General features: G+C 42.0%; 1 protein-coding gene across 1 annotated transcript in view; it reads right to left on the bottom strand.

Moving 5' to 3' along the window:
* MME (membrane metalloendopeptidase) overlaps positions 1-19,518 on the bottom strand; it is a 100,589-nt gene that overhangs the window by 63,914 nt on the left and 17,157 nt on the right. Inside the window, exons 2-3 of the mRNA XM_060242368.1 lie at positions 13,932-14,101; positions 8,881-8,916 (exon numbers count right to left, since the gene is read on the bottom strand). Of these exons, the coding sequence (XP_060098351.1) occupies positions 8,881-8,916; positions 13,932-14,091 (196 nt within the window). The 5' untranslated portion in view covers positions 14,092-14,101. The remainder of the gene's footprint in view (positions 1-8,880; positions 8,917-13,931; positions 14,102-19,518) is intronic.

Raw genomic sequence — 19,518 nt, 5'->3', positions numbered from 1 at the left:
CACAACTCACATATGAGTAGGCTTCCCAAATCCCCCGCCTAGCTGGGGGACCCCTGATTTGGAGCCTTCTCCCCCTGCTCGCCAAAAATCTGGAAAGCGGGGGGGGGGGGAATGGCGGCCCTTCCCACCCAGCCCCGATCCTAGCAGCTTCTCCTTGCCCTTCCCTTCCCACCCAGCCCCAATCGCAGCAGCCTTTCTTCAGTTTTCCCAGGCTGCTTCCCGCCCCCAATCAGCTGGCTGGCAGGGGGGGGGGGAGAGGGAGCCCCGCCGCAAAGGACCATGTGCCTTTGCACCTCCGGAGGCTTGACTTGAAAGGCTTCAATTTAGGATGGTATGTCTGTGTTTCTGTGAAGAAGCTGAGAGCAAACGGTGAGTAGAGAGGCTGATCCGCTGCTTCAGACTCGCCAGAAAGGGGGGGGGGGAGGGAAATGTCTTCATTATTCCCTATGTGATCGATTCTCATAGGGTATAAAGGGGAATTGTTCTGGAGGTTTTGGGGGCTCTGGGGGAGCTGTTTTTTGAGGTAGAGGCACCAAATTTTCAATATAGTATCTAGTGCCTCTCCCCAAAGTACCCCCCAAGTTTCAAAACAATTGGACCAGGGGGTCCAATTCTATGAGCCCCAAAAGAAGGTGCCCCTATCCTTCATTATTTCCTATGGAAGGAAGGCATTTAAAAAGGTGTGCTGTCCCTTTAAATGTGATGGCCAGAACTCTCTTGGAATTCAATTATGGTTGTCACACCCTTGTTCCTGGCTCCGCCCCCAGTGTCTCCTGGCTCCACCCCCAAAGTCTCCTGGCTCCATCCCCAAAGTCCCCAGATATTTCTTGAATTGGACTTGGCAACCCTACATATGAGGAAAAGTCATAGAATACAAGAAACAAATACTATGGGAAGGGTCACTTGTGTTTGCTACATGCATGTTCAAGTGGTTTTTACCATGTTGAATGTACACATAAACCAATGCATAAAAGCAGACAAGTTTTTAATACCCTCTGAAACTAGGCATCACCAGAAGATCATAAATGCTCTTATACTCAAGTCATTTCCTTTTTCCCCCTTAAAGGTAATAAATACCCATGCCACAAATTAATATCAGTCCTCCCAAACTCATACTGATTTATGCTTTTTCCAAGCAGAAAAGAGGCCTAGTCTCATATTTCCATGACAAGATAATTCTGCTAACAAAACACACACACACATCATGAACACAAAATTTTTCTGGGAAGATAAAAGCACTGGCCTGCAGAAATGCAAACAGGCAACATTAGCATACAAAAGAGCAAGAATGAGTAGCAGTATCACTTAAATGAAGAAAGAGGAAATTTTCTATGGAAGACAGACACCTGAGTTCCACATACAGAGATAAATCATACATCTCCCCATGTGGGCAGCACAGATGAGCAAGTTCCCCTTTTACTCATAGCAATGATGTACACTTCCTTTTTTTTTTGCCTCTTCAGTTTAATGTGCAACACATTCTTAAAACTTTGTTAATAGCAGACACATTAAAGAGTGTTCATTTCTTTTTTAAAAAATAAATACTTGTTATTCAAATCAGTACAAAGGTTCACACCCGGATCTGGATGCCCCAGGCTGGTCCAGATCTTGTCAGGTCTCTGATTGGCCCTGCTTTGTACTTGGGTGGGAGACCACCAAGGAAGTTCAGGGTTGTTGTGCAGAGGCAGACAATGACAAACCACCTCCATTTCTTTCTTGCCTTGAAGACCCTCCGAGGTCACCATAAGCCAGCTGTGACTTGACAGCACTTTTCATCACCACAAGACTTCATACTCTTCAGTGCTTTCTAACTTCATTTAGTGCTGACAAAAGCTATCGCTCCTTTCAGTATAAGCATGGATAGTGTTAGCAAGGGCTTTTTTTGAACAGGAATGCAATTTGGACTGGCTTGGCATAAGGGGTGTGTGGCCTAATATGCAAAAGAGTTCCTGCTGGGCTTTTCCCACAAAAAGTTGTGTGAAATAATGGTGGTGTCAGGGTGTGTGGCCTAATATGCAAATGAGTTCCTGCTGGGCTTTTCCTACAAAAATAAAAAGCCCTGGTGTTAGCCAACCATCTGTTGTGCACTTTAAAAACTATCCACAATAGCTCTGTTAAGGCAGATTAGGCTGAGGGAGACTGAAGGTAATCCAGCAAGCTTCACAGTTGAGTGGGGGTTTGAACCAGTGTTTCCTCTAAGTTGAGTTAGTGTGAGCTAGCTCACAGTTTTTTAGACTCTGGCTCACACATTTGTGTCCTAGCTCAGGAAAAATGGCCACAGAGCAAGCTAATTTATGCAGTAGCTCATTACTTTAATGCCAGTATCTCACAAAGTAGAATTTTTGCTCACAAAACTCCACAGCTTAGAGGGAACATTGGTTTGAACCTTGATCTTTCTGGTCCTACTCCAGTATCTTTACCATTATACTAGGCTGGCTCCCTACAGAAGGTAGCTTATGGCAGGCTGCAAGACCTCACCCCTCATTTTCAGAAACAGAAATGGAGAGTAAGGGCTGTACCTTCCAGTAACTGCACAGGTTTGTTCAATGGAAGACCAATTTATTGAATCCTATTCTCCACACAAATTGTCAAGATAAGCATCTACCTTCTGAATGGCAAATATTCTTTGAAATAATAGCTCAGCAACATACTATTTCATGGAAGTCATGAAAAGAACAGAATTTAAATTACATTGAAATTTTCTCTCAGAAGATGGAAAGATTTTTAAAAATGCTTCTGAAGAGAATGTAATGAGCTTTAGTACCTATGGATGAAGTGCCTTACAGGATTCATATTAACATATGAAGCTGCCTTAAACTGAATCAGACCCTCAGTCCATCAAAGTTAGTATTGTCTCCTCAGACTGGCAGCAGCCCTTCAGGGTCTCAAGATGAGGTTTTTCATGCCTACGTGCCTGGACCCTTTTTAGTTGGAGATGCCAGGGATTGAAACTGGGACCTTCTGCTTACCAAGTAGATGCTCTACCACTGAGCCACCATCCCTCCCCTTCATCTGTAGATATGTAATGCTACAGACAAACACAGGATTGGACTGTCTTTGCTCTTGTCTCCTCTGAATTCATGTAAATGTGTGAGTGTGTATGTCAGGATTGCCAGCTTTCAGGTGGCACCTGGAGATCTTCTCATAATCACTGTTAGCCTCCAGACCACAGAGATTGGTTCTCTTGGAGAAAATGGATGCTTTGGAGAGTGGACTCTGTGGTATTATACCCGCTGAGGTCCATCTTCAAACTAGGGTTGCCAGCAAGGTTCCCCTGCTTTTAGGGGCATTGATCTGCCACCAGCCAGCTGGTGGAGTAAATCCCACCCCAAACAGGGATGTCACTGTGCAATGCCCCAATATGATGATATCACTTCCAGGTGACATCACCGTAACATAGAGTTTTTCCCAAAAAGCAAGAGTGCTGTGAGCGACATCATCAGCACAAGGATGCTCATTCTGGGTGATGTCATTGTGTTGAGGTTCCTATGCACGATGTCTCACCCATCCCTAAAATGCCCCCCAATTCCCCCACCGTGATGGTGAAGGAACTCATAACCCTACCTCAAACTCTGCCCTCCCCAGGTTCTACCCCCATATCTCCAGGAATCCCCCAAAGCAGAGTTGTCAAGGTCCCATTGGCTGCTGGTGGGGGACTTTTTTTCCTTGCGTGGCAGGATGACATCACCTAGAAGTGATGTATCATGCTGGGCATGTCGCATGGGGATGCTCTAAGAAATCATTGAAAACTGTATTGAGGGAAGGCATTTAAAAGGTATGCAGTCCCTAGCCAAAGAACAGGACTAACTGACTCCTGGATTTATTAAAACAATGGTTCCCGAGAAACAACTAGCAGTTTTGGTCAATTCTTATTTCTGAGCCCACAGTCTTTTTATAGGGTTGCCAGGTCTGACTCAATAAATATTGGAGGACTTTGGGGGTGGAACCAGGAGCAAGGTCGTGACAAGCATGATTAAACTCCAAAGCGAGTGCTGGGCATCACATTTAAAGGGACCACACTCCTTTCCATTGGAAGTAATGCAGGATAAGGGTACCTTCTTTGAGGGCACAGAGAACTAGATCCCTGGTCCAATCCTTTTGGAAACTTGGGGTCTTTTTGAGGAGAGGCACTGGATGATATGCTGAAAATTTGGTGCCTCTACCTCAAAAACAGTATTTATTTAAAACTTTCATTGAAATAAGAAGGCAAACAAAAATAAAAACAATTTGTACCATGATCAAACCTGATTTTCTCAGTCGCTGAGCATATAAAGCAAACACCCCAACAGAGTACCTTATGAAAGATGAATCACTGCCAAGCAACTAGGACAGTTTTTCTTCTGTATTTAAATGTTTGGCTAATGGATCAAACCACTTCTCTTTTCTTAAGGCCTTATATAGTATTCTGCACAAAATGAACTATATCTTCTATTTCACCCAATTCACAAAAACATTTCATATCTTAAAAAGAAACTCCATAATGAAATTACAGAACAGGCAGCTGTATACAGACAGATGGCTTATGAGGATAATGGCTGAAGCTGCCAAGACTTATTGTTCTGCAAAACCACAACAGACATGTTGTGGCTGGCATTTCAATACAGACTTGAGATAATTTTGGCTTCCTTGACAAACATGGAGACTTCCCAAATATATTCTATTCCAACAAACAGGGAGTGAGTCGAAGAGGATAGTATATTTAGCAATGTCAAAGGTGACAGACAGGTCAAAAAGGAAGATGTCTGAGAAGCAGCCTTCAGGTTTAATGAGGGAACAGCAGTTTTAGATTACCATAAAGAGTGAAGTGCCATTATGCGGGATCAAGACAGAAGGCTGGATCCAGACAGCTTTTCTGCTGATAATAAAGGAAGGAGGGGTTTTCTTTGACCATCCAAAAAGGCTATGTTGGGGATCATGGGACCAGTATGTAAAAAAGCCATGTGGGACAAGGGCTTTACTAGGGAGAAGAATTGGGTGAGATTCTGTGAAAAAGCCGGAGTTATCACAATAGCTACAGTTCAGTAAGAGTGGTTATATGTACAGATTATTGGTTTCATAAAAAGAAGTGAAGAAGGGGAGCTATGTTGGGCAAGGCTTTCAAGCAGGAAGCTTGCAAGTAGCTTTCAGGATGACAGCCAGTGGCTGGCAACCAACAGGAGTCCAGAGGGGAGGATGCATGGAGGGGGTGCCATAAGCAGCATGATGTCATTCCCAGGGAAAACTGGAAGTGACATCACATATCTTCAGGAATCTAGAGAGATTCTAAAGAGGACTGACATCACTTCTGGGTTTCCCCAGATAGTGAAAATACATCAATGCTAATGGTGTTCCACCCCCCTCCCCCCAGGATTGCCAATCCCCAGGTGGGAGCAGGGGATCCCCTGGTTTGGAGGCCCTCCCCCCACTTCATGGTCATCAGAAAGCAGGGGGGGAGGGAAGTGTCTGCTGGGCACTCCATTATTCCCTATGGAGACTGATTTCTATAGGGTATAATGGAGAATTAATCTGTGGGTATCTGGGCCTCTGGGGAGAGCTATTTTTGAGATATAGGCACCAAATTTGCAGCATAGCATCCAATGCCTCTGCTCAAAGTATCCTCCAAGATTAAAAAAGATTGGACCAGAGGGCCCAATTCTATGAGCCCCAAAATAAGGCGCCCCCATCCTTCCTTATTTCCAATGAAAGGAAGGCATTTAAAAGGTGTGTGGTCCCTTTAAATGTGATGGCCAGAACTCCCTTTGGTTGTTACAGCCTTGCTCCTGGCTCCACCCCCAAAGCCCCCAGATATTTTTTGAATTAGACCTGGCAACCCTACCCGCCCCCTCCCCTATTATTTTGCTGATGCTGGGGGCTGGTGGGAAACTGGCAGCTCTGAATAGCTTGCTGGCTGCTACAGAGTACCTCAAACAGTCAAGAATGTAGCTCAAAAATATCTGCTTAAGCTTTTATTTCCTAAGATTTTCCTCTGAGCTGTTAGGTGATAGCTTCATTTCTGGTGCTCTTCCCATTAAAAACTCACATCCACCTAGTAAACTGTTTGCTTCCAGTTTTACCATTTTACCAGAAGTTGTCCAAAATGTCATTTGGGGTGGAACATCCCTGCCCACACGCTGGAAAGTCCCCCAAAGGCACCCACGGGACCTGGCAACCCGAAGCAGAGGTGGATCCAAGTGGCAGCTGTGTTGGTCTGAAGCAGTTGATCCCCTTGTCTGAAGAAGTGTGTTTTGAGCACACGAAAGCTTACATTCAGAATAAAACTTAGTTGGTCTTAAACATGCAACTTGACTCCTGCTTTGTTCAACTAAGCAGAGGTGGTTTGCCATTGCCTTCCTCTGCGGAGTCTTCCTTGGAGTCCTCCCTTCCAAGTACCAACCCTGCTTAGCTTCTGAGATCTGACAAGATCAGGTTATACCAGCTGCCTCCTTAGGGTTGCCAGGTCTGTGTTGGAAAATACCTGGAGACTTTGGAAGTGAATCTAGGAGAGGGTGGGGTTTGGGGTAGGGAGGGTACTATGCCATAGAGTCCACCCTTCAAAGCAGACATTTTCTCCAGGGGAACTGATATCTGCCAGTTGGAGATCAGTTGTAAAATCAGGAGATCTCCAGGCCTTACCTGGTGGCTGACAACCCTATGCCTCCTCCAGCAGTTTCATTTTGTGTGTAAGGTGTCTTCAAGTTGCAGCCAATTTATGGCAATCCCAGCAAGTAACTTTCAAGGCAAGTGAGAAGCAGAGGTAGTTTGTCATTGCATTCCTCTGCAGAGTCTCCCTTGGTGGTCTCCCTTCCAAGTACCAATCCTGGTTAGCATCAGAGATATGACTAGATTGGGCTATTCCATTCCACCTTCCCTCCACAGTTTCATTGCCCACTTTTAAATGCCATTGCCCAGCATAGCAGAGCAGTACAGGGACTGTTAGATTAATTCCTTTGGCAATGGGAATATTTTCCTTTCTACGCCAGCATATTGTACAAACTCTTTTGCCCCTTTTGCAAAATGCCCTGAATAATCACTAAAAAGCAGGCAGTTTTATATTATGCTCAAGGTTAATAATTGATTACCAGCCTGTATTATCTGATACAAAAAAAGGCACCTCCTGGGATAATTATAGAGAGGGGGAGAAATTATACTCACTAAAACACTTATTTAACAGTTACATATACATGTGATACATCAATATATTTATCTAATAATACCAAGTAAGCAATGTGTAGGGTACATTTTAATAAAAAAGAATCATATATATTACTTTGAAATTCTTATTTTAATCTGTTAATAATTTGTCATGCTTGGGCATGTTTTTCTGCTTTGTTCTTATTTTTTGTTTTTTGTTTTTAGAATATTGACACTTGGAGAAGTTATTGTTTAGCAATTAAGAGGGAAATATATCATACTTTTATGATATGTATCAAATATCAGAACTGTGTCCTCAGGAAAGACAAAATGTTATAGCCGTTGATGATTAATAATTTTCTGACTACAATACCCCCTTTTTCTGTATCCTATTACCTATATAACAACAACAACAACAACAACAACACAACTTTGTTACAAAAAAAAAAGCAGGCAGTTTTCACAGCTTGCAAAAACTCTGGTGAAAAGCACTCCTTCTCTGCACAGCTCTATGGCCCTGAAATAGAGTTGGACACCACTCAGCTGATGGTGATCATCAAAGTTTTACTTTGGGAAGAGTTACGCTGAGGATGTCTCTTTGTTAATGGGCTGATTGCAACATCTACAGCCATCTAAATAGGAGTCAAGAGTATGCAGCCTGAAGACTCAAAGGTTTACTGTTATATACAGGGTTTTTATTTTGGCAGAAACACACAGGAATGCACTTCTGGGTGGCTTGGAATCAGGGGGTGGGACCTAGCATGCAAATGAGATCCTGCTGTGTGAAACAATGGTGACATCAGGGGGTGTGGCCTTATATGCAAATAAGTTCCTGCTGGACTTTTTCTACAACCCCCCTCCAGTTATATAACATCTCACTTGACAGCACACACAGCTAACATTGCCACATCACTGAAACAGCAGTGCATGCCATGGTACAGAAAGTTATGGTCTAAGTAGATGTAAACACTTGGGTATCTGAGACTAAATCTTTCCAACTGTATAAAAATAGAAACGGCAATTCTGAGGGCTCCAATTCCAATTCAGATGTAGGCCAAACAGTGAGGGTGTGTGTATGGGAAGGAAGAGAACTTTCACTCACACATGGTTTCATCAATTGAAACCAATATTCCCTCCACATTAGTCTTGGAAAAGAGGTGAAACATCCATATTTAACCCTTGTAATTCTAAGAATAACACAGGATTAGGTCAGTTTCCATTGGTTAAACCCTGCAGGGTCCCATGCAGCATTTATTTCTGTTTTAAATGGTGGGAAGAGCAAGTTACAAATATTTCCAGCATCTTGCCAAGTTTTCATCTTCAGAGGGCAAAGATGGCTGACACTATATGTGAATACATCCAACAAAGACACTTTATGTGCACAAATCTACTGAGACTGTGGACCATCCAAACACATGTTTGAGACTTATCCTATAAGGCCGACATTATAAAACCATAGTTCTCTTTAAAAAAAATCTACATAATTTTAAAATATTGGAATTTATCAAATCTTGCACGGGATGGTCAAAAAATTTCAGCCATTTGTAAGTTGCAATACATTGTTCCCAGTATCCGCAAATGAGAGTGGGTATACTAACATGCCTCTCAATTTTAAGGCAGCTGGTTTTATGGAGTGGGAAAGAGGGAAGGAGCTGCTGTCCTGGAAATTCAAGCCCCCCAGGGATTCCTTATGGTGGCTTTTCAAAATAAATGTCATTCAGAAAACAAACTTATTTATTGCACTAAGCAGAAAAGCTACATAAGGCTTACCTGATGTTACACAATCGGAAGATACACAGACAGCATCTGGAAAGAGATTATAGGACTATTAGCCAAAACTGTTAGCATTAACACTCTGGAAATGTTTAAATCATCAGTGACATGAAGATATTCTTCATGCATGTCTACTTTGTTTGCAGTGCCTTATAAACCCAAAGTATCCCCATAAAAGCCGCATTTCAGTTAGCATGCATAAAACAGGACTATTGCAAAAGTGGATAAAACACCAAGAGCTACTTAGCCTTTCATCTTAATCAACAAGAACCTTTCATCTTAATCAACAAGAACTATGGAGCTTCATTCAATCAAATTGAGATGATAAGGAACAAGTCGATGATACATCAAAGAATGTTCTTGTACAACTCAGAACATTAACAGCAGAGAAATAATATTTGAAAACTGCTTTTAGAAGTTTCTGTAATGCTTGTTTAACCACCCTGTAGAACTGAAAAGATGCAAACAAGATGTCTTGTGAAAGAATGGGCTTGCAAGTTCTTCTGTGTTACTTCTGATCGATTCTGACCACCACCACCCCACACCTTATCCATTACCTCCTGCTGGCAACTCCCCAACCCTTACCACTACTCTGTAGGCCAGCAGGAGATAATGAAGGAAAAAATGATGTAGCATGACATTATTTCAGGGTGAACTTGGAAGTGATGTCACACTGCTCTTGGATCCAGCAATAAATTCATAGAGTTCATTCCAGCAGTGAGATTCTGCTGTCAATACAAGGGCGCCCCATCTCCCCTCTTCCAATCTCCTGCCAGTTGCCAGCTGTTAGCTGGCAACTCTACTCCTCTGGTTCTACCAGCAAATCTCCAGGAATTTCCCAACGTGGAGCTGGAAACAAAGGGACAACTAATGCAGATTCTTTAATCAACGTAATGATGTGCCACCTACATCCAACTCTAACAAATGTCTTTCCTAATACATTTTGGATCCATAGAAGATTTGGGAGTATTTTCAAAGATAGCCCTGTATATAGCACATTATAGTAATCTAATTTACCATGACTGGTAATCTAAATCACCATGACCAGCTCATGCTTTTCAAGGAACAGGCATAACTGGTGTATTAGTTGAAACTAGTAAATGATACTACACAACACAGAGACCTCTCCTCCCCCTGGCTGGTATTCAGTGGAGTGGCAGGGAAATAACAGGATGGTGAAATGATGATCTTCCAACACTATTACGTCACTCCTGGCTAAGTTACTGGAAGCAGCATCACTATGTTGTGGATGCTCTAGAACTAACACAATTTGCCACAGAGATTCCAATGAATCCTGGAGCATCTGACAACATGGTAATATTACTTCTAGTTATGTAGCCAGAAAATTGCTGCTCTTGGGAGTTTTCCTACTCCAGCTAGAGAGCAGGATCCACTAGGATCCACCAGTCCTCCCAGGCTACGTACTTGTTCCTTCCGGGTGAGAGCAGCTCCCTCCTGGACATTGTAAGTATTTGCAAGTACTTGAGTAGTTTTGCCAATGTGGTTGAACAGACAAATTATACTTTTCTTTTCCTAAGCATTAAGGATCACCACTATTCCTATCAAATGGCACTTGATATGAATTCAATTTATCTAAAAGATATACCAGTAACTTTTTAGGTGCTTAATCTGGAAGATTTTTAACCCAATATTCAGTATTTGATGGACCAGAGGATGATCTATGTAGCCACTAGTACTGCTCATCTTAATCCAGGCCACCTGTGACATTATAGAATGTGACATAATTCATTTAAATTAATTGTATCCCCAATCTATAAAATATAAAGGACATATTCCAATAGTTGAGGGGCTTCAAAATTTCTTTTCAGCCATTTGGATTGAGCACTTGGAAATCCATGCTTCCCATTATTTCCCATCAGCCAAGTGAAAGTTTGGGTGTGGAATTGGAGCCTTTGAGATGTGCAGCCCTAAGGTTGCCTGCCAACTCCAGACTGAAAAATTCCTGGAGTTTTGTGGGCAAAGCTGGACAGGCAGAGTTTGGGGAAGAGAGGGACCTCAGCAGGGATGTGATGCCATAGAGTCCATATAATAGAGTCCATAGAGTCCTACCATTTTACTATCCTACTACCTCAGCCCCACCTCATTCTCTTGCACATGTAGTCCTGGTATAAAGGTAGTTTCCTGTGTAAGCACCAGGTCGTTACCCATCCATGGGGTGACATCACATCAGGACGTTTTCTTGGCAGACTTTTATGGGGTGATTTGCCATTGCCTTCCGCAGTTAGCTACACTTTACCCCCAGCAAGCTGGGTACTCATTTTACCCACCTTGGAATGATGGAAGGCTGAGTCAACCTTGAGTCAGCTTCATGAACCCAGCTTCCACCAGGATTGAACTCAGGTCATGATCAAAGCTTGGAATGCAGTACTACAGCTTACCACTGTGTGCCAAGAAGCTCCTGGTATAAGGTCTGATTTAAACACAACACTATGGGGCTGCAAGAGCTTACTGTGAATTTTTGTACCTCACATCTATGCCTACTACATATGCAATGAGTCAGTGATACAAAGCCAGGCAGATATTATGCTAAATTTGGACACATATCAAATGCTTAGGTAGGGCTGCCAACTTGTGGTTGGGGAAATTCTGGAAACCTGAAGGTGGAGCATTGGGTGCATGGGATTTGGGAAGGGGAGGTATCTAAGAGGTATAAGACTATAGAGGCCACCCTCCAAAGCAGACATTTTCTCCAGGGGAAACTGAGCCCCATAGTCTGAAGGTCAGTTGAAATTCTGGGAGGTCTCCATGCCCCATCTGGAGGTTGGCAACCCCATCTGGCAAAACAATGGGCTGGATTTGTTTGGTTTATCTGCATAGTGAGAATAAGTCTGATACCTGCCTATTAACAGATATATTGGAGCTAGGTATACTGTTTTGTTCAAACTGAAAAACAGAATGGACCAATGAATTTGATAATAGGACTACGTACGCAGTAACAAACTTTTTTATTTATGCCAGGATTATTCAAACTTTCAGTTGTATTGACCAGATGCATCAATGGCATAGGACTAGCGCATGGCACACTGTGCCCCACCAATCATGGCTAGACATATGCACCATGCAAAATCATTTTTTCCTTCCTAGGACAGGGCTGGCAGGGTTTTGGAAATAAAATCTGAAACCAAGGGACATGTCTAACTTCAGTATTCCTGTCTCTATGAATGTCCTTACATTCTGCTTCTAAAACCAACCCTGAAGCTCTAAGCTGTTAGTTATTGTTAGTAGCCAAGTGACTATGTAGACTACTGTCTTCTTTAAAGGAATTAAATGTTCCATGTTGCAATGTGCAGCTGTCTTTTAGACCTATCCCATTGATTGAGAATAAGCAAATTCTTCTAGAGCACACATAGATTTACAAGGAGCAGCATTATCAGCGCTGCCTGCATATGTATCATCAGGGGTTAATTTATTTCCCCTGATTGGCAGAAGGTCCATTCTCCATGGTGCTGATCTACAAGTATACTGGCATGACCCAACTACACAGTTCTTCCAACAGAATAGCATTCCTGGAACCAGGGGTTGCAATTTCTGTGTATTTCCCCTTCCACTGCATCCCTGCAATTGACCTCTATGCTGTTGCTGAAGGTCTGCTGACCCCTAGAATGAAATTTTAGGGAGCTCAGCAGGCTGCAGCAGAAGAGACAAGAGGTAAGGTCCTGTTTCACAAAGTCCATGAATGGTTGGTTACATGCCAGTTCCTCCAAGTATCCCACTGTCAAGAGCTTTAGGGATATTAATTTAATAGTTATATTTATATACATTTGTCTTCCAATGAGCTGAAACAACTTGTTAAGCCCCACTACAATCCTGTAGGGATCTTCGTTGTGGACACTCAAGCCATACATCCAAACTCTTACAACATTCTAGTTCTCAGGCTTCATTAAGAAAGGTATTTCATTCCAACACAATTTGTGACTGCACATTTGGTTGTATATGACTCTCCTTGGCCACAAGAAGTCTTGAGCCTAACACTTTCTAGACGCTGGGAACTTATCTTCAGCCTCTACTTGCCCAAATCTCCAAAGGATTGCCAGAAGAATTCTGTAAAATGAGGGTGTCAGGGAAGCATTTTGATGAAGAAAAATCACATTTGACTTCCATACATCAGTCAAAGGTCCAGCTTCACTCCCACAGAACGGGACTAGCAATTTTAATGCTCACACCCTGTGAAAGTAAATTATTTTGATTTGTTCCCCAGCCAATTATGTCTTGTACATTTATTTGTTGCAGTGAGCAGCAACTATAGATGCCTGAATACATGGGAAGATTTGAGAGCTAGTCATAATACTAGAGATAAGAAGTCACTGTTTCAAATGTTTGCATAGGAGCGATGTGGTTATTTAAAAAAAAAATCTATGGACATAATACACTCAAAGCTAAATTCTTTAAAGTCCCATTGAATTTAATGACACTTTATGTCCCTCATGCTGGCTGGGTTGTGCTTTGGTAACAACGCTTATCTGATTATAGGTTGCCAACTTATTTTGATATTCTAGTTGAACACTAATAAGAGCAGGTAAAAGAAGAAATTGGATTTATATCCTGCCTTTCACTTGGATTCTCAAAGCAGTTTACAATCTCTTTCCTTTCCTCTCCCCACAACAGACACCCTGTGAGATAGGTGGGTCTGAGAGGGCTCTGAGATAACTGCTCTTGAGAAAACAGCTCTGAGAGAACTGCTGACTGCCCCAAGCTAGCTGCATGTGGAGGAGTCAAGAATCAAACCTGGTTCTCCAGATTAGAGTCCATTGCTCTTAACCACTACATCAAACTGGCTCTCAAGGTATTTCCCCCCCCCCCCCCATATTCACCAGAATACACAACCAGTACATGTTAATTACTGTCATTATATTAAAAATATGGTGCAGCTTTGGCTAGTTCAGCAGCCAGAGATCTGACAGTGATTCCATGATTCTAATCATCTCATTGCTGTGCAGTATTTTGCCCTAGCATTCTCCCTTCCCTCTTCAACATGTTTTAAAAGAACTTTTGCCACTGAAATGATAATGCAGTGAACTTCTACTTACCGGAACGGGTGGCATACAGAATTATCATGGTGATGCCCACGATAGCAAGGAGGATTACTACAACCACAAGCCCAATTTCCATTGCACTCCATCGTGGTTTTTTCTTTTGTTTTGGAGAGTTCATTTCAGTTATATCCATCTGACTTTCTGACTTGCCCATAACCCAGAGTCTGAAAAGAGAGGCAGGGGATAAGCAGTTACTCAAATGCCATGAGGATGGAAATTCTAAGTTCCTCCTATCTAGCTAGGATTTTTTTTTCCTTTGAGGAAGAGGAAATACTGATTGTTTCAAAACCAGAAAGCAGTCATGACAATTAACTCACAGTTTTGCCACTTGTAATTTGCAGGACAGGGATGTTATTAGACAAATGCAGAGAGGCTTAAAAAAGGGAACAACAACAAACCGACACTTGGATTTATAGCTAACGTATCTTATTTAATTGCCCTCCCTGGTACAAGAGTTCACAAACAAGTAAAAGACTGCCCTTAATGTTTGAATAAAAATTAACTTAACCTTTCAGTCTCTGATGTTTTGCCAGTGGTGAAAAGTCTTCTATTTTTGCCTGTCTGGCATTTTTCAAATCCTTCCAGCAACTAATAATGACTAAAGTCTAGGGTTTAAAGCTTCAATAGCACTTAAATAGAAAATGTTCCGTGCTGAACCCACAAGGCCAATATTAGAGAAACCTGGACAATAATTTTTAAATCGAGTCAGTGACAGAGATTGCTAAGGGATAGCAGTGCTATTCTAGAATGGTCTGTTAGCTGAACTCACCACAAGACTGACTGTTGCAATGTATGTTATTTTAGGATTAGCAAACTCTTGGTGGAGCCTGGAGTTCACCTGGAATTATAACTGATCTTCATACTTCAGGGATCAGTTCCTCTGAAGGAAATGGCAGCTTCATAATGTGGATTCTATAGTGTACCATGGAGATAACACCCCTGCTCCCTACCATCTCCAAACTCCTTTCTCTCTCAGCAATAAACCCAAATTTCTAGGAATTTCCTAATCCAGAGACAATCCTATTTTCCACCCCATATGCCTGTTCTTGGAAGATTTAAAATATTTTTCAAAAGAAAAAATTTACAACAGACTATGAGTCCTGTGGCACAGAGTGGTAAGCTGCAGTACTGCTCATGACCTGAGTTCAATCCTGGTGGAAGCTGGGTTCAGGTAGCCAACTCAAGGTTGACTCTGCCTTTCATCCTTCCAAGGTTGGTAAATGAGTACCCAGTTTGCTAGGGGTAAAGTGTAGATGACTGGGGAAGGCAATGGCAAACCACACCGTAACAAAAAGTCTGCCAAGAAAATGTGATGTGACGTCACCCCATGGGTCGGTAATGACTCAGCGCTTGCACATGAGACTACCTTTTCCTTTTTATGTTGAAACAAGAGAACAAAATAAAAGAACAAAAATAAACCAGAAAAACAGTATCACAAATGGCAGTTCTAACTGTGAACTGAAATATGAACCTACAGATAGAACTGCATCAGAAGCAAAACGACACTTGGCTCCTTCACAAAAACTTTTAAAAAACCCATTCTAATCCTGGGATCAGGTTGCTAGTCCCCAGGTCCCAGTGGAGGATCCCCCAATTTCAGGTGCTTCTCCCTGCCACAGACCAGCTGGGTGGCGGAGGAAACTCTGCTCCTAAACCTAGAAGAGATGACATCACGTCAAGGTTATTGTGTGGGCGTGCTCTGGTTTTTGGTCAAGCCATACAGTTTTGTGAATTTACCATAGTGTTTCACATGATAGTGTTTCACTAGGTGAATTTAACCATGGTGTTTCACCCAAAAAGCAGATCCAATGCGATGATGTCACTTCTGAGTGAAGTCTGCATGTCACATGATGTCCCTGCCCATCCTGGAATGCTCTCCAAATCCCCCCACTGGAGTGATGAGGGGACTTGGCAACCCTGTAGGGGTTTGAAGAGTAAATCATTCTATACTCACCAATAAAATTACATTAGGGACAGAGCAGTTTCTGGCTTTTTGGGGCATGTCTATTTGGGAAGGTTTCATACTGGGAGTAAGGTTGCCACTCTCCAGCTGGTGGCTCATCTCCAGGCTACAGAGATCAGTTCCCCAGGAGAAAATGGCTGCTTTGTACAGTGTATCCCACTGAAATGCCTCCCCTCCCCAACCCTCCCCTCCCCAAAACTCCACTCCCAAAATCTCTAGGTATTTCCCAACCCAGAGCAGGCAATCTTAACTGGAAGCAATACTTTGGTGTTCAGGGGTGGACTTCCTTCACTTGGTTACAAAATGGTGGGAGAAGAATAATATGCTCTTGGGGACAGATAAAGTACAGCAGTACCATATCTCACAGTGATGTTATGTTACAAAGAGCAGGTTGTAAGAACTTACACTTCTGTTTTAAAAGGATACAAACTATTTTGACAGACATCTTAATTTTGCTGTATGCTAATTTACTGCTCACCCTCTACCTATATATATGGACTGGTAATTTCCGTGTCATTGTATCTGAAGAAGTGTGTGTACCTGTGAAAGCTTATACCTTGAATAAAACTTTGTTGGTCTTAAAGGTATCACTGGACTCAAACTTTGTTAAACCATTGTAATTGCCTTAGAGTTGAAAAGTTGCAAATAAATCCTAGTGGGACAGTCTTCAGTGGCAGAGTATATGCTTTGTATTTATTACCATCACCACCACCATCACTAATAATAATAATAATTGTATGCCACCGTTCTGCCCTTTCAAGGGCCATCAAGGCAGCTTAAAACATACATAATGAACCCACATAATGAAAGCACTAAAATCAACACTCCCCAACACACATTAAAACAATTTAAAAATGAGGTTAAGCACATGCAAAACCTAAAAACAGAAATTAAAAGATTGGTTCAGCTGGCTGGTGGTGTGGAAGCACCCTGTGAAAGTGTTGGTTCCCTGCCCCCAGCAGGGGTCTGGCAATCCAAACACTCGTACTTACACCTTGAATAAAACCTTGTTGGTCATAAAGGTATTAATGGACTCAAATTTTGTTCTAAATGTACCAATGACAGCCCAGCATAGTATAGTGGTTAGGGTGTCAGCCTAGGATGCGTAAGATGCATGTTCAAATTGTTGTTTTACCACACAGCTTACTGTGTGATCTTGGGCCAGTCACTCTCTTGCTGATTAACCTACCACACAAGAACATTGTGAGGATAAAATGGAGGAAAAGACAGTGATGTATAGACAGCCTTGGTTCCTTAAAGGAGGGGTGGGCTGAAATATTTATACCAACAGTGCAACAGAACCCCTCTCAGTATAAGGATATTCCATGTGTCCATAAATATAATAAATAAAGCATAAAGCTCAGAGGAGAAATATCTATCCTCTTCAAATTTCTTTTAAAAGGCTGTGGTACTATGAGAGAAAGGATCAAATCATTTTTTTCTGAGGGTTAAATCATTTCTTTCTGTAAGGAAACCCTCAGCTGTATACAATTGCTATGGACTATCATAGTGAGCTACAAAACTGCTAGAGAAAAAAATGCTACTGAAGATGTCAGATGGACAAATCCGATAGGAGCACCTGAACATTCTGTCAACAATTGGATTCTAAGAGTGGAAGGTAGAGAAACAGCTGAGGAGAAGTGGAAAGTGGTTGGCTACAGATATTTGGGTTATCTCAGAAAGACACCTGGTAACTGATCAGAAGGGAGATATGACCATACCAGTACATTAACAGTGTAATTTGATTTCAATTATTTCCTGTGTGTGTAACTCCCTTATTTTAAATCCAAGTGCCTTACTTATAAAGTAGTTGTGAGGCTGAATTTTAAAACGTGGCTGGGGCAGTTTGAATATCGCTGTTTTCTCTTGGTTATCCCTTGCGAGAAATGAAACCGCAGTGATTCATTTTATTATCAGTTCTTTTTCTTCCAGGCAAAAATTGCAACATTTTAAATATTCTTGCATAAAATGTGTGTAAATGGTTTATAAATGGTGCATAACAGACATATGAGAGAGAGAGAGAGAGAGAGAGAGAGAGATGGTGTGTATGTAAAACCAGTATTGAAAAGAGAAAATAACCATCTGTGGTAGCAACAGAAATAAGAAAGTTGAAAACTGAAGACAGTGATAATGTATGATCTCAAAAAGAAATAAAAAGCTACATCAACTTATTCCTATTATAAAGATTTAACTGGTCTAACCCTATAATACCTGGACCAAGTGGCTTATTGATGGGTCTATCACACCTACTTAGACACAGCTGCCAGATTTAAGTTGGGTGCGGTTTATGTATACAACAGAATGAGGTGGCAGGGTGCTGAGGTGATAAAATGGCCCATACCACTTCATGCTACAGGTAGAGTTATCACAGTTTCAGATGGCTACAGATAGGGAATCACAGTTTCAGAGATTAAGTTAAAAACTCACTGCAAGCAGAAGACCAGCAACAAAGGGTTCTATCCCAACTCTTTACCTTTACCCTTTGGTGGCAGCTTTTCAATTTCTATTCTATGGAAGAGCATTCCAAACTGTAATCCACCACAAATTCCAGTCTGAACTAGCATAGCCTATCCAACCACTTCAGTATTCTACTACTTTACTCACTTGCATGTGTAGTCTGGATCTAAGGCCTGATTTAAACAGGCAATCTGCTAAGATTGCACACATATCAAGTGCTTCAGGTTACTTTGCAGGTACTTAATCAGGCTGTGATCAGAAAAGGAACCCAAAGAAGAGCCCAAGGGTTCTTGGGTCTTGGCTTGGAGCCTATGGCTCCCAGCCTGAAGTCTGTGCTTGGCAGCTCAGTGGACCAAGACTAGCCCAAATAAGCCCATGTTTTCTTTATTTGTCTTATTTGTTTAAATGGTTTTATTTGAAATTTTCTGCAAGCCACATTGGGTCCCTTGAGGGGGAGGAAAGCCACATAGAAATGCTTGAATAAGTAAATAAATACCATTGCATATTATGTAGTAACCCAGTGTAAATCAGTGCTGAGCATGTGCAATACCACAACGGTAGTTTCTACTCTCTCATCAGATGTCACTTTTAAACTAGGTTTAAGTGAGGGACACTGAGGTGTAAGTCTCTGTATTGTTTTGTTTTAGGTACACTAGTATAAAGACTGCAGGCTAGGAAAACACAAGGGGGGCTCACTGGAGTGTATCAAGCTGAGCAAAACAGTGGCAACTTGACAGCAGATGTATAATGTATCAAGTGGAAAAGGCTATCTCCTTTTATGCTCCCCATGCCATTTTTCTGGTGTAAACTCCTCTCCTCAGCCTTCAACTACTACTTGTTACATTGTGCGGGGGGGGGGGGGGGAGGAGACATACAAGCACCTATAAAGTTTTTTGCAGCAAGGCAAAGAGCTGCTGAAGGTGGGATTTCAAAAGACAAATGTTATGGGAGAGAAGTTTTACCCAATTCTTGCAATGGCTGATTTTAAAAGGAATGCAGATGGAAGTCACAGATCTCAACATCTCACCTACTTTGGCAGTAATACAGAAAGATATAGCCAAGGATCAGAAAAAGTTTAATCCCCTGGTAGGGAAGTCACAGATGGAAGGCAGATGGAGTCGCAGATCTCAACATCTCACCTACTTTGGCAGTAATACAGAA

This window comes from Heteronotia binoei, chromosome 6, assembly GCF_032191835.1.
Source record: "Heteronotia binoei isolate CCM8104 ecotype False Entrance Well chromosome 6, APGP_CSIRO_Hbin_v1, whole genome shotgun sequence".
NCBI classification, from domain to species: Eukaryota; Metazoa; Chordata; class Lepidosauria; order Squamata; family Gekkonidae; genus Heteronotia; species Heteronotia binoei.
The sequence above is the reverse complement of the archived record's forward strand: the minus strand, read 5'-3'. Positions and strand labels throughout refer to the sequence as shown.